This window comes from Enoplosus armatus, chromosome 16 (genome assembly GCF_043641665.1).
Source record: "Enoplosus armatus isolate fEnoArm2 chromosome 16, fEnoArm2.hap1, whole genome shotgun sequence".
NCBI classification, from domain to species: Eukaryota; Metazoa; Chordata; class Actinopteri; order Centrarchiformes; family Enoplosidae; genus Enoplosus; species Enoplosus armatus.
Window position 1 is genome coordinate 20,492,409 of NC_092195.1, and position 24,913 is coordinate 20,517,321.

At 41.4% G+C, this 24,913-nt stretch overlaps 1 protein-coding gene across 1 annotated transcript; it reads left to right on the top strand.

The window, feature by feature from the left end:
* The first annotated feature begins 3,198 nt into the window (after positions 1–3,198).
* tmem65 (transmembrane protein 65) lies at positions 3,199–23,875 on the top strand. The gene is made up of 7 exons (XM_070922084.1): positions 3,199–3,457; positions 18,945–18,989; positions 19,904–19,971; positions 20,142–20,196; positions 22,626–22,668; positions 23,120–23,225; positions 23,750–23,875. Exons 1-7 carry the CDS (start codon positions 3,199–3,201, stop codon positions 23,873–23,875), a joined length of 702 nt encoding a protein of 233 aa, XP_070778185.1.
* Positions 23,876–24,913: the final 1,038 nt, after the last annotated feature.

The following is a 24,913-nucleotide window of genomic DNA, read 5'->3' on the forward strand; positions in this document are numbered from 1 at the left end:
GATGATTTTTGTATGCTTCAGTTTGAAACCTGCTGCCACTGTTTTTATTTTGCCAAAAATGATTGGCTAACGGTCTTCATCAGGGTTACTTCTTCGTCATGTGTCAGTGGAGTTTCTTCCACTCGTGACTCTTGAAATGCTTGTCTAAACCAGCCTCGAGTGCTCTCAAATCCTGACTTGCAGATTGATCACAGCTCAAGTTTGTGGCACACTTGTTCAACTTTTTTGTCCTTAACTAACTTAAAACAGAATATTCGTGAACTTGTCCAGACAGAGTGTGAAGGCAGGAGAGTGAAGCAGTTTTCTATCAACTCTGCGTCGACCAGAGAAAAACAGAGAGGTGTGTCTGATTTAAGAAATGACTTGCTACTGTAATCACTGATATACCTCTATCATTACTTACTACTGGTCTCTTGTGTGACCTCGCTTACATTTGTGTACGTTATTGTACATATAATAAAACAAAAACGTGCACACATTCTCCCATAGGATAATTTTTTGTTTGTTTTATAATGCTACTGTCCACATTTCTCTTCACATACATCAGTATTTAGTTTGATTAAATACTTGTTCCAGACCTAACAAGTTGTTGTTTGTAATAAGAGCACTAGTGTGATTTGAAGTGCTCTATTCCAAAAATCTGTTTGGTAAAATTATAATTTCTTGATGCTCCACAGTAAATGTCACAAAAATACAGTATGAAAGGGTGCCACTTGTTTTGTCTACCATGGACTTTCAGTACTTGTTGCTTTTCTTTCAAAAGGAAAGAAAGTACCAACATTTGTTTTACATGTCAGTTTTTAGTCATCTTGTAAGGCCAGATGTCATCTTTGTTCCCAGAAGTGTGGTCACATCATTCAGTAAATGCACCTTTTTATTAGTAATCACTGGTACAGACCGGAGCTTTGTCGTTCTGTCCGACTTGGGCAACAAACCATGATGACTGCACCTTTCACGAAGGCTCAAACTGTGCTTCTCAGGGTCCCGCTGCAGGGCTGGAAGAGTGTTTTCAATAAACGGAATAATTTCCAGGCCTGAACAATCTTAAGGAGCTGCAGAAAAGTCTGGAAAAGTAAACACCTATGACTGTTTTCTGAAGTTGCAAAGATACTGTCATTTCATACAATCTGTGAAATTTGTCGTAATGTTCAGCTACAAGAAGCAGTTGCTCCGTTCTGTTGTCCAGCAGCAGATGTCCTACTGAACACTGATCCAAATTCTAACTACTGGCACGCAAGAAAGACCCAGCAAATATTTAGGAGCCGTGTTTTCACCTTTTTTCACAGTACAGCTCGGCCAATACAGATCCCTCAGTGACGACAGAGATCTTCATTGTGAATTTGTATTAAAAAGCTTTCAAGCACAACTCCTCCGAGTATTACATTGTTTAGACTTCCACAGCCTGAACGTCTTAAGGGTTTGACTACAAACTTATGCTCATTACTGTTGTAATTACTGGTCGCAGAAAATAAGCTGCAAGGAATCCATTAAGTTCTTGTTGATAATGAGACAGAGATGGGGTCTAATTTGATTAGAAAGCTGTGCTTTTTGACATGTGTCAGCGATGAAGAACTTTGATGATTAGTTTGATTGTTCTGAAAGCTTTTTAAAAAGGTAAAAGCTGTTCATTTTGCCTTTTGTTTTAAAAAGAAATTTATGTAAATAAAATCATCTTTGATATTGCGTTTGGACTGTATCTGAAATGTCACCAACATCACCTGTGAATGACGTTGTTAGGTACATATTTGACACATGTAGGAATCCAATGAAGCTGCTTCACACATGAGAATACAGCCTTCAGTGTGTGGAGATGCAGTTAACGCATCAGACCAGTAGATGGCGCTATTTCATCATTTTGAGTTAAGTGTGATTTCTCAGTTGATAGATTTGAAGCTCCAGTCTGCAGTTTTAGGTGACTGATTTTGAACTCACATGAGAGCAACAAAGAACACGTTCTGCTCAATTTTGGGCAGCCTTCACAGCAACACAGTTTTTAAATGGTTTGTGATGAGATTGAGACCTTCATCCAACACTTCACTATCAACGCATATGTGTTTTAATGAGTAGTTACCTACATACTTATACTTCTATACTGCGGTAACCAAGATGCGCCTTAGTTCAGAGTTGAGGACACCTTCTGTGGGTTAAGACGAGTCTTAGAAGACAAAAGACATGGGAGCACATGAGATAATGACACTTAGACTTGGGTGGGTCTTTGCTCCATGTGCTATTAAAGGCTTATGCATATGATTTTGGGTTGTCTAGTATCATTAGAGAAACAAGGTAAAATCTGTGGTTGTCAATCCTAACATTGGGCCTAGGTGACACTGGTTTAAGGCTTTGGACACCAAAGCCTGTGTCAGAAATCAACAGCTGCAACTCATGCCTACAAACCATCTGATCAGAAAACAACATGAAATGACAAATAACACACTAACCGACAGAGTAAGCTCCCGTTGACATGCAATATATCACACTGGCATGTAGTTGTGTATTTTGTGTATGCTAAGCGCCCTTTCTGTGTAAAACATGAGAATAACACAGATGGATCATGTGTTTCATTCAGTCGCACAATGTGACACGCCTCAGACTTGATATTGTACAATCCAAGACAAATTGACATCCCTTCTTTTAACTGAGCTCCGTGACTTTCCAACAAGAAATGTTAATTACAGAGGGTCTGTAGGAGGTGACGGGGGCCCAAAGGGTGAGGTGGCCTGTACCGGGTTCCATCCATGCCTACAGGGGACCGTAGGAGAATTACATCATTATGAAAAGGTATGACCGGAAGCAACATGTTTTATTTTGAAAGCTGCCGCCGGAAGTGTGCTTTTTTAATTCCGGCCGACTTGACATGTCTTGATTCTTGTTCGGCTTTAGCTTGAACTTCATGTGCCGAACTCCTGACCGCCGAGTCCGACAGATCATGAGAAGGTTTAGCCGGCGGACGGCACGGAAGGAAGATATGCACGGCGGCTTGAAAGTTAACCCGAGTTTCAGAGAGACGGTCGTCAAAAGTCGTCGGTTTCTTTCTCTCTGAGGTCGAACCTAACGTTAGCTAACGTTAGTAGGACCCAACAACTTCAGCCCGAGCGCCAGTCGTTGCTGGAGCGGAGAGACGACGACGGAAACCCCCCCCCCTCCCAGCAGGTTTTACATTTTACGGACTCGGGAGAAGTAGTTATTTATTTCGCCACAATGCTGAAGCTGTGCCTACAGAGAGCTCTCCCGCCGGTTGTCCTGAAGTTCCCACCGGCGGTGGTGATAGTGCCGAGGCTGCCGGGGATAGGGCGACACATCCCGAGCTGCTGCCTGGGAACACACGGGAGAAACGAGCCGAAGGAGCCGCTCAACTCCCCCAAGAGAGCCAAAGAGTTTATTTACCGCCTTCAGCCGACGGAGAGGACGTGTTTACTGAAGGAGCTGCAGAGTTTCGAGTCCATAGCCATCGCTCAAGGTAAGAAAGAAACCGCGCAGGTCAAAGGTGAGAAGCTCTGAGATTGAATGACAGGTCACAGGTACACGCGATATTTTCCCGCTCCTACAATGACCGATATTTACATGCACCTTTATTTCACTCTTGGTACAAGTGCAGGAGCAAACAGCTATGACCTCAGCAGGAGATGGGTTCTTCCTCTCTGCTTTAAGGAGTGCTGAGCAGTGGGTGGGGTCCTTGTTTAAGTGCAGACCTGCAGACTGTTGGCCCTCAAAGGCCACACCTGCCACAGGTGAACCAGGTGTTGCTAATTAGCGACTGGTTGACATTTGAAGGTGCTGTCTGTAAAATGAGGCTCTGTGGTAACATCAGGTGGCAGCTGTAGAAACTGCAACAACACTGGCAAAGGGGTGTGGTCCTCTACAACTTTAATAAACTTTAATATTGGAACCTATCAGGTCATTTACTTAAGAAGTAAAGTTTGAGGCTGAAAATAACAAATGTAACGCTGACACCTGAACATAGTACAAACTGAGGACAGGTGGTGCCACACTGTTGAATTAGCATTTGGTTGCACTCCCAAAACCCGAGCGTTACAAACATCTGAGTGGTTTCCACTTCATTTTAATTCTGCATATGCTGACTTGAAACAGTGGCCTATGTGGCAAATAAATAAAATGATCTTTCCCTTTCTTATGTTTACTTTTTTCTTGTTAAATAACTGTAGAGCTCATTCTTTAACGAGAAGTGATTAGCAGCTGATGAGCAGCTTCGGCACCAAGTCGGATACATCAGGACTCGGACTGGGATGTTGGAGCGAACAGTATTTCCAAGCCTGAAACTTGTAATCATGGCAACTCTAATGTAATGTGACATGCTGGCACTGATGGTCTGGGAAGCTTAAAAACATCATGTCACAGAGGAGGGGCCGACATCGTTCAGCACTCATAAACCCCAGCTGAAATATGAGGGGTATGTTCTGCCAGTAAAGTTTTCCTGAGTCCATCTTTTAATTGAAAAAATTGATAGTGGCACCTAAACGCCTCGTTGTGTGTGGTTTGAGACTATTTCCTTTTGCGTGTGTGCTGTCAGTGGGCATGGACACAGGCAGGCGAGTGTGTGTGTGTGTGTGTGTGTGTGTGTGTGTGTAGCACGTGTATACATTTCCTCTTATGAGTCACCAGAGGGTATTTTCTGTTTAGCAAAAAAAAAAAAAACAGTCTCAATGTGAACCAAACCAAAACCAGAGTGACTCATCGTAGGACTGAAATAGTAAAATCAGCTGCCGAATCAGGAGTAGAAACATCAGAGTAAAGTCATCAGAGCTTCTTGGGGTTAATTCAGTAAAAGCTGATAATAAAAGAATCATTTTAGACTTCAAAATGTTTGGCGACACCACAGACGTGTAAATCTCACTTTCATCTCACAAACTTCAGTACATCACCAGGTGCTCTGCGTCCTCAGTGTCTCACGGTGCGTTTACTGTCCTCCTCGTCTCTGCAGTATCCCACTGCCCCCCCATCTTGTCAGTACAGTCAGATAATGCTGACATGGTAAAATGCTGACACGCTGCCAAGATTTCAAAGAGTTTCAGTTGCCTTCAGACTCCTCATCACTTTGTTGTGTAACACAGCGCTCTCATTAGCACTGTGCACCCAAACTGCGTTTTCAGGGTATTATGTAAGATGACATGTAGGCACATTTTTAGGAAATTGTTACCCTTTTCTGGCTGCTAATCTATCCGCCTACTATGCAGCAGCATTTTATTCAGTTTTTAATACACTAAATTGGATTTAGGAATGGATTTGCAGCGTTGCCTCGCTTGTAGTTTCAAGGAAAATTACACTTTTCTTTTTACAAAAAAAATAGAAATGATCAGATGGATGAAAAGACAACAAAAGTTTGGGCTGAGCATTTTATGGCTTTTGGTTATGAGGACTTGAGTAGGACCTCCCTCCCTCTCCTCTTCAACAGTGCTGTTGAGCTTCTATGGGAACTGGTGGGTTATAATCCCAGTGATCCATAGACTTTCATGATCCCTAACATTATCTGTGATTGGAAAAAATGAACACTGGCTGGTTATGTTTACATGCACGTCAGTAACCCAGTGATTGTCTGTATTTATCTCTGTAAATATTTCACTGATGCATGAGAAGAGAATAACAATGTTTTCTGCATTAGTTGATGAAAAGCGCTCATTTTCAATGTTGGATCAGAACAACAACAAGTCAAAGCACACAGTAACCGGGTTATTATAATGTCACCACCTTCTACGATTTCCTGCCTTAACCTGATTCCTCACAGTAACTTGATTTCTTCTCTGTATGTAAACATATCCAAAAGTAAGTAAGAGTATGTCTGAGCTCAGAGTGTTTGGTAAAGTGTATTTTTAAGTTAGACAGTGCAGAGTCGGCCACCAAAGCAGCGCCTCTTTCTGCAGCATTGTGCTGCATATTAATTAGATGGCCCAGTGTAGGAATGAGTCCTCGCTAATAAACAACTGTCTGCGCCCCCTCCTTTACTTTTACTACTAATGAGCCAGATGCCATCGAAGAACAGTAAGAGAATCGGAAGCATTTGCTGTTGAGCTGTGAAACATTTTCTTCCCAGTGAGTCAGTGTTACTCTGAGCTGCAGGCTCATTAAAACATCACATCTACGTGTCAGACATTTAGCAGAGGCTCTTAACTGCAGCGGCTCGACGTCGACGTACCAGTAGAGAAAATGTGAAGTCACACGAAGCTGAGATCGTGTGACACGTAAAGGCCTTTGTCACAGCAGATACTTGGACTTGTCAAATACAGGTGTAACTTTAACTTCAATAATGACTGCGTTCCATTTAGATGTGTCCGTTCCAGGACTCTGGTGTTTATGCATGCTGGCTCACTGGCATGGTGACATTCCTAAGTGGAATGGGGTCTTTATTATTGTGAGAAATTGCTGTACAGAAATCCAAAGAAATGTTTGAGGTGGTTTAGAAAAAGAGTCTCTGTTACATTATCTGTCCACCAGAGGAGAGGACTGAAGGTTTTTTCACTGTCCCTCTCAGAACATATACTTGTCAAAGATGTTTATGTTAAAATAAATTAATATCGATTGATTTATCATCAATGGATTTTTTAAAACTCAAATATCAATATTGGTGCGAGCCTCAGTAATCCAATATCGATTGGGCTTTACTAGAGATGTCCTGAGCTGATCCTAAGTATCGGTATCAGGGCCGATCCAGGCTTATTTTGAAGGATCGGTATCTGCTGAATTAAAACCGAACAAAATCCCATCGATTCTTTACTGAACTCTGCTGTGTTTTGTCCACCGCAGCGTGTTTGTGTAGCAGTGCGGCTCTGTGTTACCACAGCCGGGCTCAGCACCGGTGCGTCCTGTAACTAATTCATGTTAACTCTGTGACTGATTTGACAACGGGCCAAAATTAAACTTGTTATTTGGTTAAAGTGTTCTCTGCAAGCTGGTGTCTGTACTCAGCCAAGGCTCTTTTGTGAGGGAGGACCCTCCCCTCACTTTACCAGTGAGCATCAGAGTTGTTGAGCCATTATGATTCGATCTAGAAAAATCTGACTGTGATCCTCTGATTTTTGCAAAACTCAGTCATGGTGTGCTGCATGTGGAGCCGGCAGTTGGTTAGGATTTTGAAGTGTATGCACCTCCTCCTGAATTTAATGCATCCTCAAAACCTAACAAAAGGAGTTCAGATCCAGGAGGAAGGAAAAACAGAGTACACCTGAGAACAGGTTGGTTTATGAAGAGGTTGGCAATAACGTCCAAACACAGAGAGAATTTTTTTATCATTAACGCTCCGACGTCCTCTACGTCAGGATTATTGAGTGGTAACAGTTTGTTTGTTCTCCACAGTCATTTGTCTGATGTCGCACTGCTAATATGTTGTTCTCACTAATGATGCTCCAGAGATGGGCTTGGTTTCCATATAATTGAATTGGGTATTGATGCTGTCATCATGTGGGTGACAAGTGAAAAGGGGGGTAGACTAATTTAGAAAAACCGCCCGGGGAGAAGTATTTCTGACTAGCATTCGTCCATCCATTCATCTTCCCCAGGAAAGACCATTTGCATGTATGTGACAGAAGCAGCAGACACAGCGGGACACTCGTAAAGGTCTCTTGTCACACTCTTCAACCTGCATTAGTTTCACACAAAATGATACTGTTGAGAAGCCTGAGCTGAGCTGATCACCCTTTGAGAAGGCACGGGAGCCTCAGTTGCTAAAAGCTGAGCTGCTCATTAGCCAGGGCTCTGTAATATAGACGTAATCAAACACTGTAATATCTCTTAACAAATGCATCAATATCTACAGTATATATCAATATCATTTAATGACTTTTCATGCTCGTATGTTGGTTCTTTTGAGATATTTAGTCCCAAAAACATTTGAGAAAGAAATTAGTATTATTTACAGAAATGTTTGTCACTTGGCTTTAAGAAGAGAAAAACACTGAGGTGTTGATGCACAGTATCGAGGAAATGTTGGCTGGAACTCCAACACTATGTCCATGTTCTTTGAAGCATGATGTCCCACTGAGTCCAATTATAACGCAGAATAAAAGTGTGAATCTGCCGTTACTTATGTGTCAGTTTGACAGAAAAGTAAAAGGCTGTACTGGAGATAATGGTAGTGCCTTTTAAGAATGTTTTTTAGTTTCCATTTCGCTGTTAAGATTAAATTAGTTCTCCAAAAAGCTCAGTTGGCTGAATTAAGTTATGCCACAATCCTGTAGATCAATGACCTAATACAGACTGTTTGTAATGATTATCTGTAATCACTTCCAAAATTGAAAACGTGGCCTTCCAGAAATAAAAGTCAAACTTAAACTTTTCAATCTGCAGCTCAGAAAATTCCTTCCAGAGCAGCATATGGTGGTTCAGGGTTTGTGTGAGGACAGCTCTGTGTTTGGGCTATTATTGTACGTCAGCTGTGAGTGTCACTGAACATGGATCTGTGCTTCAGAAAAAGACTCTTGATATTTATTGGGATATTGATTTTGTGCCAAAGCTTAGTGGGTATGCACTGGATGGAGTCGGGTGGGTTTATATTTTATTACATCCAAATCCAGGTTTAGCTTTAATTGTGCAAACAACAGAAACTCAAAGATCTGGTGCAACATACTTACATTTACACCTGAATTTAAGTTACTTATACTGGTGTTGATTAGCTTTAAATATTGATATGATATCCATGGAATTGACATGATGCAATCAGCTAGTTAGCTGCTTTAAAGAGTCAACTTTGAGTCACTCTGTCGGTCCTGTTGGAGACAAACAGTCCACTTGTGGTTGTAGAGTGATGTTAGTTATGTTTTTTATTTTCTAACCAACGTTCGAGTACATAAACTGCCTTGCAGAGAGCACATTTACCAGAAAACAGCCAAAGTCTTTATTTTTGCCTTTTACACAATTAATATGTATAACGTCCAAAAATGATGTTAAGTGCGAACTAAAAGTGAGAAACCTGCAATCTAAATGATGTTGACACCGCTCTTTGCTAATAAAAAAGACCCAGGAGAGAAAAAGACTGGGTAGTTTACCAACTGGGAATCAGATCCAATGATTTTATATATCTAACGGATGGACCGAAAGTTTGATGGACCAGTTGTTCATTCCAGGTTCAGTGTGTGTAAGCAATGTGCAAATTGTGCCTCTTGTCAAAGAAAGAAAACACTTCTCAGAAATGCAGAGTGCCAAATTATAATGAGGAGATTAAAATAGTCTTATTTTACATAAGATGCTGTGGCTCAACATTTCAACATCTTGCATTATTGTTGCTCAGCGCACACTCTTGGGATAACATTATCTCATTTGGTCTCTAAAGAAACGAAGGGCAGGACATTGCGAGGCGACCTTTTCTTCATGTTAATACAGTGCTGCTGTTCATAATAAATCCTCTGTTTGCGGTGCAGCTCACTGGACACATACTGCACTATAGCTTATAATTAACCACTGAACGTGTGACACACCCAGTGAACCAGCATGTGGTTCAGGCTGCGGGTGGGTTACATTTTAGCTAACAGTGCACTCCAGCCCTTTTATCCTGACAAATGTTTCCCTGGCTTTTACTAGTGTTTTACTGTAGCTGGAGCAAACAGTGACACCATACACCCTGGACTGAAAACTTGGGGGGTTGTTGGGGTGAAAAGTATGAAGAGTTGTTGCATTCTTCTTTGGATCGGGTGCTGGAGGTTTGCCTTTTCTTTTCAGGTTTGTTGTGTGTGTCTGTGCAGAGAACATTTCCCACCAGCGACAATAATAGACGCTTGAAATTAATTCAGACAAATGGTACAAATCTACAGGGAATTAATTAGTAGGAATAGGACACTTCCCTGAGCTGCAGCAAACACAGGTGCAGTTGTTTGTTTGTTTGTTTGTTTTCATATAAATGCTGTTGAGTGCAGCTGTAGGTATCGACATCATAACCATCTCATTCCAGCTTTCAAGTTTGGAACTGGATGAAGTAGACGGTGGTAGACATGATCAGTTTATGAACTTATTCACTCTGCTGTTTGTGCAGCTCAGTGTTATGAATGAAGAACTGCAGGCTACTTAGAGTTATTTAGAGTTAAACCTAAATGCATTCAGTTAGAGGATCGCAAGGATTCAGGTTCAATGAGTGATAATAAACATAAAATGTAGAGTACTTTTCAAACCCTCATTTATCTGATGTAGTGGAGGCTTCATTGTTCCAGCACACTCAGCATAGAGAATGAAACCGGTGTTTATCCTCCATATACCTATAATAACAGTAAACACACAGCACAGTGTGTGTGTTCACTCATCCACTCCCTGCAGTGTGCCAACACACCTCAGGAACTTGTCAATATCATAGAGTGCTGTGGAAGTTGGAAATGAAGCAGTGATTTCCTCTGAGGCGTGAGACAGATGAACAATCTGTTGAAGTGAAGCAGCAGCACCTGGGAAGTTTGAGTAAGATTAAAGTAGAGATGCCGTTTGGCTGGCACATAAATTAGGCCTTCACTCCGAAACTCGAGCTGCCTCCTTAAATCAGTGCCCGAGTCTTCCAGGTCGACAGCAGCACGTAATCGCTCTCAACTGAGCCGAAAGTGCTGCCGCATGCTGGGAGATTGAGATGAATCCCCTCCGCATCTCAAAGCTGACAATTACATAAAGATGGAGGGTGAAGAAATACAGGAAGAGTTTGAAAACACCTTGCCACCTGCAGAGATGTGTGTTTGGCTCTGTTATGTTAGCCTCGTAGCCTGTGATTCTACTGAGCCAAGTGTCGTTTCAAACTGTTTGTCAGGCAGAAAGTCCACAGCAGAGCTAAACTCCGCACGAGGTGGCTGCTTTGTGTTTGAAACAAAGACAAGAGACATCTTAATGTCGCATTTTCAACAACAGCTTAACTGCTGGCAGTATGTCGACTACATGTCCTTTTGTTATTTTCAGCGCACATCTGCTGTCCTCCAGTTCGACAGCAGAGCTGCATTATCTGTTGTGTTCTCCCTGTTGTCTGTCTGGCAGGAAGCAGAGACCTGCTCTCAGCAGAGTCCTGTTATGTCCCAAGAGCTTGTTACCCAAATGAAAAATGTCAGCGTTCCTGCACAGGTCTGAAGAGTTTGGAAAGTTGACTGTAAAAACTTGAAATAGGAAAAAATAACCTGCAGCAGTGTCACCGATGATGTATTTTAACTGCAGTATGTGCCGGCAGCTCTTCACCTCTTTACTTCACTTGTGTAAAACTGACAAAATAGGTGTAAAACACCGCCCCCCCCCCCCCAAATGTATTATAATCAATTTTCTTCACTGCAAGGATATTACTGTCGAGCTGCTGGAGGAAATGTTGGTTATGCATTGACAGCATACTCACAGAGCATTTTCAGTTTCTTAAGGAAGTATATAGGCGTGGTCTGCAAAGTAAGAAGGCAAACTGTTTAATGTAACAAACATTTTTATCATTGATTTATGTGTCCATAAATGTTGTAAATCATTGTGCCAGTTTGCAGTGAGGGAGCTAGCATGGCAGTACGTCTGTGGAGGTGCATGTTGTTTCAGGTAGCAGTGAGAACACAATCTGAGAAGGCCACTTTTAGTCATAGATCCCTCACTTTGAAGACCTGTCACTGCTTAGCGTTTATTAACACTATGAAGAAGGGTTTACAACTCTGTAAAGTATCACAGTGACGATAATTCAATCTTGTCCACACGATCACCAGGTGAACAGAAATTTGTCATTAACATTACAAAGTAATTACAAGGAATGTATGCTGACTCGTGTTTGACCGGTCAATGCAGCGCCTTGCCAGATTGCATCACATGTTTTTTTTCCTGGATGAAAGCTGCTGAAAGAGGTGATGCATTTCGCCACTGGAGATATGATTATTGATTGATAGTATTTGCAGTACCTGTATTTTAGTGAAACCCAGCTGTAGCGATGAACAACTGCTACATAATATGGCCAAATCTGTGGATACCCCAAATACCCCAAATAGAATTTAGACAATTGTGTGTTTCCAACTTTGTGGCAACAGGCTCTTTCCTGTTCCAACATGACAATGTCCTCGTGTCCGTAAAGAAATTGTTTTCCCAGTTTGATGTGAAAGAACTTGACTGGTCCCAGATCTGTTAGAAAGCCTGAAACCAGAGGAGAGTGGAGGCTGTTATAGCAGCCGATTAATGGCCATGGTTGGAATGGTCAGCAACCACATGTGGGTGTAATATGCATGTGGGTTGTCCACATACTGTTGGCCATATGTTGTATTTTTAATTTGATTGCATATGGCAGTTTGGTGGAAAGAATCCACAGTAAAAGCAGGTAAAAGATTGTTTCACAGTATGTAAACTGGATTCCACAGAGGCAGTTTTGAATCACTGTCAGTTTCTTGAGTGTTTTACCTCCAGTTGTAATGGCAACTTGTATTCACAGCACAGCTCTGAGCACAGCCTAATTTTCAGTGATGGATTTAATCAGACTGAGTCATATTTCAGTGTCAACATTCATCACGCTGAACTCATCGAAAGTGAAGAATCCGACGCCTGGAGGTTTGATGTGGAAAGTGTGCCTGAAAACCAATTAGAAGACAACAGAGTGAAAACAGTGATGAGTATTCTTCAATTAATTTTACTCCACATGAAGGTTTGGCATCCAGAGTTTTTAATAGAAAGAAACGTCCTGTGTGTGTGTGTGTGCGTATGACATGACAGTCTGTCTTCTGCCATTCTCTGATATCTCTTCAATTAAAGCAGAAACAGCTGTTTAAACAATAATAATTATGATATTAGAACAAACCTTGTCTGAAAACATTCTCAAAGTGTGGACGAAGAGTTTGTCTCAAAGAAGCAAAGAGATTTATAGAAAACCGTTGAAAGACAAGTTCAGTAGATTTTAGCTGTAATGCGGCTTTTCAGATTTTAGAGGACTCAAAGCTCTTTGTAGCAATAACAATAATTGTCCATTTGTTGTCACCTCATTATGCAGTCGGACATTGTTGTCTTCTGTTTGCCCTGATCTGATCATTAGTGATTTAGTGATCTGTCCCGTTAAACAAATGGACTTCGAGCTGAGAGCCACAGACAGGGTACAGATGGCAGAAAGAATTGAGAGACTAACACGTCATTGGTGTTGAACTTTTAATGGAATTTGTTTACAATGAAATATTGTAAGCCTTATCCTTTAATGCTGCTATTTTTAAATGCAGTGTCCTTAGTCTTCGTAAGCTCTTCAACAGGTATAATAGTAAATAAGATGACCGTTCCAGGTTACCGGACCTTATTTGCTTGAGAGCATGCCTGATATATTGCTATGTATATAAGTTGATAAGAGGATGATTGATTGGTTAATTACAAGACCATAAGAGTTCATTCTTTATGGGCTGAATGAAGATGCCATTTCTGTTCTAATGTGACAATAAGCAGTCCTTGAGTATTATCTACCGCTCTGTGCGTTTCTAAAAACCCTCAGGAATTGAGGGCATTATGTTTTTCTTGTTTTCACTGGTGGCAGTTGTGACAGTTGTCACATCTTACTGGGACGTTTTCAAGGGCAAGGATCCACCTACTGCCAAAACACGGAAAGAACACAAAAGATGTTCTTAATTGCAAATGTCAAAATAAATGTCATGTTTTCCACATTTGAGTCGATGTAATTAGAGCTCAAATCCTTCAGTGATTGAAACTAGTGTGGTGTTCAGTAATAAATCAATTCTTTTTTTTAGGTTCACATCTGCAGCAGTTCTTACAGGGACAGTGTAACGGCATCACAATGAAATTAAAGAATATCAGCATCAACTAAAACCGTGACTTATCAAGTTAAGTGATGATTTATTCAGGAATATTCACTTATAACTGCAGAAAAGTACCAACTGTTGTTGGTGTGTGATTGTCAGGTGTGCAGTGTGTGTTGCAGGAAGCAGTTCCACTCTTAATCAGCAGTCTGACAGCAGATAGAAGCAACATCTGCTGATGTTTAATTACACACACACACACATGCGCGCCGTCAGCTTATGTTTGATTGACTCACGCTGACATATGAACTGTGTTAGTCCCACACTGCTGTCATTATGTGCTTTATGAGATGTTCTGCAGCTGAGAGCTACAACTCTTCTGCATCTACTCATCTGACTCCAAATCTGCTGCTGTTGGCAGATTGTGTAGTGATATTAATGTTTTGCCCGCGTCAGTCAGATCTATTTCTGGACATGTTTTCCCAGGAGTCCCAGTGTTTGTATTCACACTGCAGTCATTAGGAAGGCAAAATCAGAAAGGGTGTAAATGGGTTATTCCCACTGTGTGGCCTGATATATTTTCAGCAGCGCATTTGAAATGAATATTCTTCTCTCAAAACGACAAGAAGTCGACAGCCACTCCAGAGGCCCCCGTGAGGCTGTGACGCTCATTACACACCACAAAACAAAGTTCTTGGATGGATGAAAAGTTAAGTTTGCTCTTCCATCTTTGCCACTAGTAGGGACAACAAAATAAAGTTTGGAGTGAGTCCAGAAGAGACTTGTCAGGCTCCATACTGTAAGTTGGGGTGGATAAAAGCAGCATCATTGGCAGCACAGCGGTCGACGGTGATGGCATGTGGCTTCAATTCTCCGGTGGGGTGCCATTTAAATTATTGCAGAAGAAGAGGGCACAACAAGACGATGTAATTGAAAGAGCGCCAGTCAAACCTCAAACGATGAGGAAATATAACATTTATTTTAGTTTCATGTATTAATTTGAGGAACTTTAACAGTCTCCTCATCGCTCTTCAGTAGAGCAGAAGCTTCGGTGACAAATAAGTCACATGCTTTATTTAGTCATGATTTATTCAGTCTGTTTCCATTGCACTTTGTCACATTTAGTTTTTATTGGTACATCAACCTTTCCGCCTCAGCCCAGCGATATGTCTCCAAGTGTTTCCTCTCTGAAAGCACTTACTGAGCTCTCCCTTTCAGTCACAGTACAACCACAGTCTGATCTATCTGGGTTAAGAGCCTTGTTCAGGGGCTGCTCAGCCTGTGACCGCGCTGCAGAAATGTGCCATGATCTTTTCTTTAGGAAAGTACTGTCAACTGGCTGATCACTGACCAGCTAACATACCATACTCAGCTGCTGCTATAGGCCCAGATACACCGTATCATCATGCCATTTGAGGTGTCTCCTTAAGTTTGTGATATTTAAACCACCGTGGCGCTGACACTGAACACATTAATTGCTTTCCTGATCAAGCAACTGAAAAGTTTTGTTTCCGTTTGCTTATTACCAACATGAAAGAATTTCAGATGAAAACGTGTTTTAATCAAGGCCTTGGCCCAGAGAGAAAGACGCTTTTAATGAGCTGACTGTACCAGCGTTTTGGGGAGCGATGGATGTTCTGTTTGTGCTTTTATAATTAGACTCAGGATCAATGTTGATTTAAAAGGATAGCTGCTCCGATTCAGAGATTAAACTGGTCTGTTGCTGTTACAATATTCCAACAAAGGCTAAACACTCCCTGTTTTAAGATACTAATAAAGTGCAACAAACTCTCCAGTAAATTAAATAAATGAAATAGAAGCAGATATAATGTTTTCATAAAGAATATTCCAGAGGCAGACCTAGATTTATTTTTGTTTACATATGTATAATCGGGACATAAATCATTTTTAATGGATGATATGCACCAACGGTGAAATGATGCAGCTCTCACAGATCCTCTCTTTTAGATTCAGTGGACGTCCATGAGACAGAAATGCCTTTTCTGTGGGCATTAATCTAACCTGGAGGTACATTTACATATGTTCTGCTTGTCACTGCTCTCCCAAACATCACTTATCACTTGCATTGGTATTACAGAATGATCTTAAAGTCATATACAGGGACTTAAATTACAATGAATGTCTATTTAAAATGGGGTGTGCAAAAGTACCAACATCTCAAACAAAACCCAATAATACATCTGAGTGGATTCTCTGTTGATTTCATGGTGTAGGGTGAGAATACATTCAGGAAACATGAGTGTGATGAGAAATGTGAGAGCAGCAGGCTGTTTCAACAGCTATGTGAACTTTCAAATGTAGTTTAGTTTGTAAAATGCTGACATGCAGGCTTCATATTGTGCTGCACAGACTGAAGGGCGAAGTCGTCCCATGTGTGATGCTGCTAAGACTCTTCTCGGTTTGGCAGTCCTAGACTCTGGGAATTTCCTAAATAAGAGTGGAGAATAAGCGTCCTCGAGCAGTTTACCTATTCGCTGCTGCTGTGGTGGAAGTGCTCAGTGTTGGCTGCACCTGAGGCCTGTGACTCCACAGCAGAGTGGAGTCCTGTTGGTTTGAAAAATGTGTGAAGAGCAAAATTGTAATTTGATACCTAAAATTTCCTTACACCCTCCATTGAGTCCCTGTGTCACTTCCTGGATGAATGTTGTTGCTAAGCGATACTGCTCAGTGAGCGGAAAGGAATTTGTTGCCTGGCAACTTTAGCTTATTGGAGCATTCTATCAGGAAGCAGGAGGAAGCGCCAGATTCTCGTGTGAATCTCTCCGATAGTCGGGCTGTGGGAGAGGCTTTGATTTGGGAGAAGATGGGTTGAATGGAGGAGATGGAATATAGTTTTATCTAACCAACAGTTTGACATTTCGTCTTTTAGAGCGACTACTTTGATAATTGATAAACGCACACTTCAACACTTGATTACAAGTTCTCAAATGTAAGAATTTGTTTGTTTTTCTTGGTCTTAATATTATAGTACTATTGAACTGTTGCTCCAACAAAAAACATTGATGACATCACCTTGAGCTCTAGGATATTGTGATGATGTACAGACTGATGTTTATACGATTGATTGATCGATAAATCAGTAATGAAAATAATTATTAGTTGCAGCCCCTTGTCTTGTTGATCAGCCACATTGAGAGACAATCAGCCAGTATTTAGAGGTCCTTGTTCTGGCAGGTAAAGTAGTAAAAGGAACCGGTGTATTTCAGAACCAGGTGCTGTGGTGTTTGGAAGGAGCCTTCGAATCCTGAATCTTAAAATAGACTCTGAACCACCAGTCGCTGTGGAAAGGTCAGAGAGGTGTGATTCTGTCCACGCTGCTGCTGCTGCTGCTGTTTGTTTAGAAAGATGAGTCTGGCTTCTTTATGCACACACGCACACACACACACACACACACACACACACACTGTGGCCTCTCTCTGTTTAGTTTCCCTGAGGAAGGTCAGGAATGGAAGGACTCAGCAGGTTCATCTTTTTGCTATAATTGATCTATACCTGCAATTGGTGTCTGGCCCCTGGTCCAGTGACCCACTTCTCTTGAGTCAGCTCAGTGTCTCCCCAGGGTGCTCGACATACTAACTCAAGTCTGCTGCTTCTCTGCGGCTCTCGTACCAATTAAAGTCAGACTGTAGAATAAACACCAGCATGTGAAGCTGAATCTCTCAATGTCATACAGTCACGTGAACTCCTGCCCTTTATTTTACCCAGAACTGCACTTTCCACTTGTTGTCCAGGATGGTACAAGTGCTTATTTGTTTTACTTGATCTGCTGCAGTTTTTTAGTGTTATTTTTTTTGCCATATTTGCATCTTTTATATACAGTGTGTTCTTAAACCTGCAATAATTCATTCGTTAAGTTAGACATATAGCCACTTCAAACTTTATATTGCTTTAATGTGTTTTACATTAGATTAGTGTTTTAATGCCTAGTTGCCAACAAAATTTCCTTCAGGACTTCAGGAGTTGAAGTTAAAATCTAAACCGTCATTTAATCACCTTTTTGTGAACCAGAAAATAGTTGTCTTATGGGTGACCATAACGTCTTCCTGGGTGTCTGTGTCTACTCAAAGGTAGTGTAGTTCAGAAACAGAAAATGTGAAATATGACAACGCTGCAGCAGTCTAAGCTACTGATGGCAGTTCGAGGGAGTCATAGAGAGCTTTCATCTGGCTCGAAATACTGTAACCTCGGGCAGCCATGTTGGAGGTAGTCTGCTCTGAGGCCGCTTTCACACAGACTCTTCTTTCTTTTTATTGAACTGTGTTGGCACAGTGGCAATCCTGCAATCCTGCTGCAGAGGCTCCGACTAAAGTCTTCAGGTTGTCTGGTAAAAAAGTTGATCCAACTTTTGCCTCAGAAGTCCAACATCATCCAGAAATCAATCATGCAAGCCCTTCAAAAACAAGCAAGTACACATTCTAGGCGGAGTAACGTCTGGCTTGTAGGGCTGCGTATTAGAATAATTGCCTGAGTTTCTGTACTGAGCAAAATTAATATTTAAAGAACTTTTCTTATCACAGGGTTTGTAAACAAAACTGAGAATCTGACAAATGTTCCTGTTTTTTGAAACCTTTTGGAAAAGACGTTTTTATGTAGGTTTTGGTAAAAAGTCAAGCAGCTTTGAGATTCCATACCCAGGCTCCCACTGTGATGATAAAGTTTTGTATTCATGTCTCCATGTATCACATTAAATGGTTAGTCTGAGACGCTTCTGTTGTAATGTTGATGAAATGTGAAGAGGCTTTAGGCTGTCTGCTGCTGACAGTTAAAACCAACACTGACGGGCTGCGGAAATGAAAGGTCAAAATCTGAACAACACATCTGGCCTGATTTTGAAGAAACTTAATTGGATGATGCGTTTTGGCACTTCTGTGTTGACGTTATAAAAGTGGTGGCAGGTGAGAGGACACGCTGATCATTTTAAAGTCATACCTTCTGCATCACTTTATTTAATGATGAATGGTGTCTGAGGAGGTTCTGAGCTTGAGTTGAGTCCGGCCTGTCGCTCTCATAGACCCTCGTAGGTCCAGTTCTGCTAGCGACGGTGCTGGTTTCTACCACTACACAACAGTAACAGTGTTTGTGTGGGACAGGATCTTCACTGTAGCTCTGTCAGAAGTTACTGTGGAGCGTCGACTGAAGTGTAGGTGGTTGAACATGAGAGGCGACTGTAATGAGTCTGGGCTGAGCAAACTGTCTCTGTGTTGCTGCAGACGCTTAAAGTCAAACCTCAGCAGTTAATGAGCGAACGTTTGATGTGTTTTGATGTTTTTTTCCTCTCAGAGACCCTGGAGCCTTCGCCGCCGACTGCAGCCCAGATCAGATATGGTGAGAGATTAAATCTGACACACACACACACACACACACACACACACACACACTATTGCTCTACACTTGGAAATAAAGTGCAACCTGAAATTCCTCCATCAGTGTTTCTATGATGTCAGCCGTTCTGGCTTGAGGACTGTTTGCTTTTTTAATAAATACTTTCAGAAGTAGAAATCAAAGCTGCTTGTGTGTTACTGACCAGACTAATTAGCTTTTCTTGTCTATCATTCCATCAAATCAGTTTGTTCTGTGAAGTCTGAACTTGAGAGACAACCTCGGTTCAATAACTGACCTCATAATCGCGCCACATCATTTTGAAGACGTTTTTCTCTCAACAGAACTCACAAGAGTTATTAATGATATTTCGCCCAGCAGGGGTCATATACAGCAGAATATTGCTGTGGAGATCCGTGCGACCCAGATTGCTAAACCAAGAGAACAGATACCAGACCCAGGATTAGTAAAGTTGAGCTTCCAAAACCTCCATATGGTGTTCAGAATAAAAGCCCATATGCTGAGTCACAACCAGCGAGCTGCAGCATTGTACGACCAGCCACACTGGAAGCGTACAGACGGTTTGCACTAATATTCAAACAGGACTCTGTGAGTTCTGTGAATCCTCCGCAAAAACGCTTCTGTCCTGATTCAAATTGAACCAAAACAATCTGCACACCAAATCATGAGCACATTTTCCTTCACAGCTATAGAAATATGTACCAAATATTTGTGAAATGAATGGGAGCACATGTGTAGAATAAATGGTGTATTTCATTTCTTCGTGTACCAGCCAGGTTGATGATTAATGTGCGCTGTGCACTTCACCGACAGCAAAGTGCAAAACAACACATTCAAATGTCAGATTATCTGTTAATCCTTCCACTGTTGTTTATTTACTTCCTTCTGTTTGTTTGCAGTTTTGTTCCACAACGCCCTCCCCTTTGTTGGATTTGGCTTCCTTGATAATGCCATCATGATTGCAGCAGTAAGTGAATTTCTTCACACAGTGATGAAGCTTAATTTGCCAGAAAGAAAAACACAGATATTCTGAAACGGAATAGAAGTCTTGACTAAAGATCAGATTTTCTTCTGTCTACTTGTTCTGCTTGTGCTGACACTGAGTCTGGATGAACCTTATTGTCTCCTGTTCTCCAGGGAACACAGATTGAACTCTCTATCGGAGTCACCCTGGGGATCTCCACCATGGCTGGTAAGAACATGTAGAGAAACGGACCAGGCAGTCTGCACTCGAGTCACCGTGAAACCTGAAGTGACTTCATCATCTTGTTGGCTGGTTCTCCTTTCCGTTTATAATTAATCCATTAGTTGATTGACAGAGAATTAAGCATCAGCAGTTTTGATTGGAGAAGCATTTAAGTCACTTATCAGGCAACATTTCAAACTTTGATTTGCAGCTTTACATCTGTTTGTCAGTAAATTCCCCAAAATACTTGCATTACATTCTCTATTTGAAATCAAAGCTCAAATGTTTACTTTGAGGATGGCGGCAAGTTTTCAGTCGTTAATTCATTCTTTGGAATTGGGAACGATACAAATTATAATAACTAATTATACTTTAATACATTTTTTAAAAAAACCTGCAGATAGTTTTGAAAATATCTGCGTGTTTTAGTGATTTTAAAACTGGTTAGAAAATTCAGTAATTCTCTCTCTAATGTTTTTTTTTGTTAAATAGGAATTGATTTACTAAAATGTTACGTCATAATTTATCATCAAAAATGTTATAATTAGTTATCTGCAGTTCTGTGTTTAAGGTCAAACTTAATTCATGGACAGAAATCCAATTTTCCTGAGAAAACACTGATGTGTTTATTCTCAGGAAGTCATTTTTTAAAAATAGAGGAAAACCTTCAACCCACACAGCAGTGAATTTATTAGTTATATTTTGGGCTTCACACCAGAAACAAATACTTCCTTCTCTCCTTCGTCCAGGAGGAGGTGAAGAGGGAGTCCAGCCCAGTGTCCCCACCTTACGACCACATAAAGTCTGGTGTTATTGCTTATATTCAGGCTGGAAGTCACACAGCACATGACATGTCTGAAAGCGATGCCCCCTCTTCCATCAGCCATCACCCGGAGGACTCTTATTACTCGTACTAGTAGCTCAGGTGATGCCAACAGTTGTATGAAATTGCACTGAAATATCTTTTTTAAACTGGCAGCTCATCAGTTGTCCTGACACAGCCTGCTGTCATCATGGTCGCTGCTCTGGGTCTCAGTTGGGGTCTTTATTACGCTTTGAAAACCATGAAGGCACCGGAGCCCGCTTTCTCCCCCTTTTCACCGCTAGATTATTCCGTTTCCATGGATACTTGGCTCCAATTTCCTCTGCAAAGTGCAGATCAGTGGCTGAAGACGATAGATCAATAGCTCTGCTCTGACGCATTTCTCCATCCAGGCGCTGCGTTATATTTGTTTCATCGTCATCCATCCTGCAGAGACGCTCAACCAGTTTACTGATTCCATATTAAGGGGAGACCTTTTCCAGCTTTTATTGCTGACTTCGCTGTCATTCACAATCGGTGTCAGAGGTGCCGCAGCCACTTTTTCTTTGAAGGAAACTCGGATTGAAGCCGTCCATCTGGAGTTTTAGTTCCCGCAGGAAACTCTGTGCCAGCTTCAGGCATCGTCGCTTTTAATGCCTCCAGAGATTCGCTGAAGGCAAAACAAACACATCCTTAGCACCTTTCCAGGTTTAATGGCCATGAACAAATGTCTTTGTACCACATTGTCAGCAATCCCCTGTGAAAATCCGATCCACAGCGTGAATTATTCATAGCTGCCAAGTGTTGTTGATGGACTACATTAACTGGAATTGTTATGAAGCTGATTTTGCTGACAGTAAAACCACGAAGGCAGACGGAGGAAGAAGCTGACTCGTGTCTCGGTGGTTTTCCAAAGGTGCTCTGTAATCTGTAAAAGCCTTCACACCTTCTCTCACTCCTACCGACTCTCATCTTTGATCTATTGTTGGGACTCTTCTCTCTGCTGAAAACACAGAGATGTATGTGGGCCACTTGGCACTGTAGAGTTTAGGTGTTTTCACTCATTGGCTCTGGTTTTTGCATGTGGGTGAGTTTTCTTCAACTGTTGGGGGCATGTTGGAGGGACGACACAGGCTCTGATGGTGGATTACATCCATGACTGTCTGAAAGCAGAAGTGTTTTATAGCAGTGAAAGGTGAAAAGCAGTCTGTGAGAGATTGTCCTCATCTCAGAATCTCACATGGATCTGAGAGGTAAGAAGAGGGTTCCCACATGCCTTGAAGAGCTCTGAAAGCTTCTTATACTCCCTAAAACTTCTGAAATGTGAAAATGAACGGATGACCTTTGAAATATGTTTGATTTCGACTGTGAGCACTCAGGTAACTCTTACCTTGGCTGTCTCAGGAAAAGAGAGATCTGCAGTAACATTATTTCACCCCAAAACATGACTCCCTGAATCTCAAACTAGTCCTTAAAGTCATCAACATGTGCTATAAATCAATTTCCACATTACTGTTGGAACACTTAGAAATCGGTAAAATCCTTTATTATATGTGATGCATTTTTTATCTGTCACTCTGTGTTTCATCAGAGCAGCAGAAATCAAAGTGTTTCCCTCCTTGTGTGTTTGCAGCTGCGGCTCTGGGGAACCTGGTTTCAGATTTGGCAGGTCTCGGGTAAGCAGCTTTATAAACGATCTCTGAGGGTTCAGATTTATTTTGAGGTAGACGTGTGAAGTCTGTTGAAGACGAGCAGGTTAGAACTGCACTCCGTTTGCTGCCTTTTTAACTTAAAGTTGTGAATGAATGATCTGACGTTTCTTTGTCTTGTTTTGCCATGTGATGTATTTATTTATTTTTTGCTCATTCTCACCTGGAGAACCTGTTCAATGCCATTTTTATAAGTGATTCGTTTTTGATTAGGAAGGTTGGATGAAGTGTCTCCTTTATCTTTATATCCTTGTGAGAACCAGTTTGAGTGTTAGACATTTTTTAATTGTGACGTAACTTTAGCTGCAGCTTTAGGTTTATAATTAAGGCAAGGATTAGGATGTCATTAAACTGACATATGGGTGGTAAATGATTGTGTAATTATACTGGACATTTACTGACAAATGTGTGTATGTAGTCTTGCAGGTTATGTGGAGGCTCTGGCTTCCAAACTGGGGATGCAGGTTCCAGATCTGACGCCCAAACAGGTGGACATGTGGCAGACCAGGGTCAGCTCTCACATGGTGAGGTTTTAATATTCATTTAAATTATTTTTTAACCATTTTATACCTTTTTTTTGTATTGTATAGCCAACAGTAGATAGATGACAAATGAGAATGGAAACGAGAGGAGAGAGAGATTTTATTTTATTTGTGTGAAATGTTTAATATCGCCAGTAGGAATTCATCATTAACATCAAGTAGCCTTTAGCCATAGGGGTAGGGATGAAGCTACATGAAATTTGCCAAAATGAAAACAGAAATAAAGCTAAACTGGAGCAGGAAGGAAGAGGAGGAAACGACACATAATGAGGAGGATCCACAGATAAACCAAGGCCAACAAAATCAATGTCAGCTGTCTGCAGAAAGTGGCGTCAGATCAAAATTATTATCTATTAAAGGCACATTTGAGATAATGGCTCAAAAAAAACATAGTAGGCTATAAATAAATAGTATAGTATAATGATGAATATAATAAATAGGTCTTACTCCAGGGTTTGTGAGCAGAATAACAAGTGAAGGAGTCTTACTTTCTTCTTCTCCTGCAGGGTAAAGCCATCGGAGTGTCCATCGGCTGTATTTTGGGGATGTTCCCGCTGTTTTTTCTGGGTGACGATGACGAGAAAGACAAAGACGCACAACCCTGCAGTGACACGGAGTCGCACTCCTCCTAACACGCCACTACAGCAGCACAACGCCGTCACACCTACCGACTGGATACAGCTGATGTCAACTTTAAAAGAAGTATTTACAGTTGGATGTTTCTCTGTGCTCCTGCTCAGGCGGCGTTCACACTTCTGAAGTCTCTGAAGCAGTTTGTGTTTACTTCACTGGCTGCTAATGATATTTAACTCCATCACAACCTCAGCTGTGGTATTTTAACACCGTCTGCCCCGTCAAGACATGCCGTCTGTTCATTCAGTCTGTCAATATAATAGGAGGTCCCACTCCATTCAAAATTCACTAATTTAAAATGTATTTTAGAGAGGGATGGGCATCGATTCTTCATATTTATCCCATTCTTTCGACCCGTTTGATAGATTGATAGATTTAAAGCTCAGCAGCAGCTGCTTTGGCCACAAGTGTCAAATCCAAGATTCTCTCGAGTCAGTTGCTTTAAACACATCATTATTAGGCGACATGTTTCTGGTATAAAACACTATAAACTAATTGCAGTCGATCTATAAAAAGCTATAAATATGCGTAAATGCCTATTTTAATTTCCGTCCATTTCTGTAGTTTTCCGAAAAAGACGGTCCGCCTTTCAGATCCGCTTCGTGATTGGTCGGCTGTGGGGAGGTGAGGAAGGAGCCAGGGCTTGAACTTCTCTCTCTAGCTGTCTTTTCTTTCAGTCCTTACACAACTATTTCTGTCACTCTTCATGTTAACAACCGAGTGCGACACTGAAGGTCTTCCAGGAGAGACCAAATCCATATTTAGACAATATCACGTCTCCCTCGTCTCTGTGACGGCTGCCTTCGAGTGTGGCTGTGCGAACAACTATAAACACTTTTGATTTCCATCATGGTCTGACTCGTTCTGATCCAGCGTGTGCTATCTGAGTTGGATTGGTGCAACGCGAACGAATGCATAACCTCACTGGTGCTTTTGCCACTTTTGAATTCAGTATTTTGCATGTGTTGCCTTTTCACAAGTTTTCAAAAATCTGACCACGTTTCCACATCTTTTCTTTTCTGCTGTGGCTCAGCAGT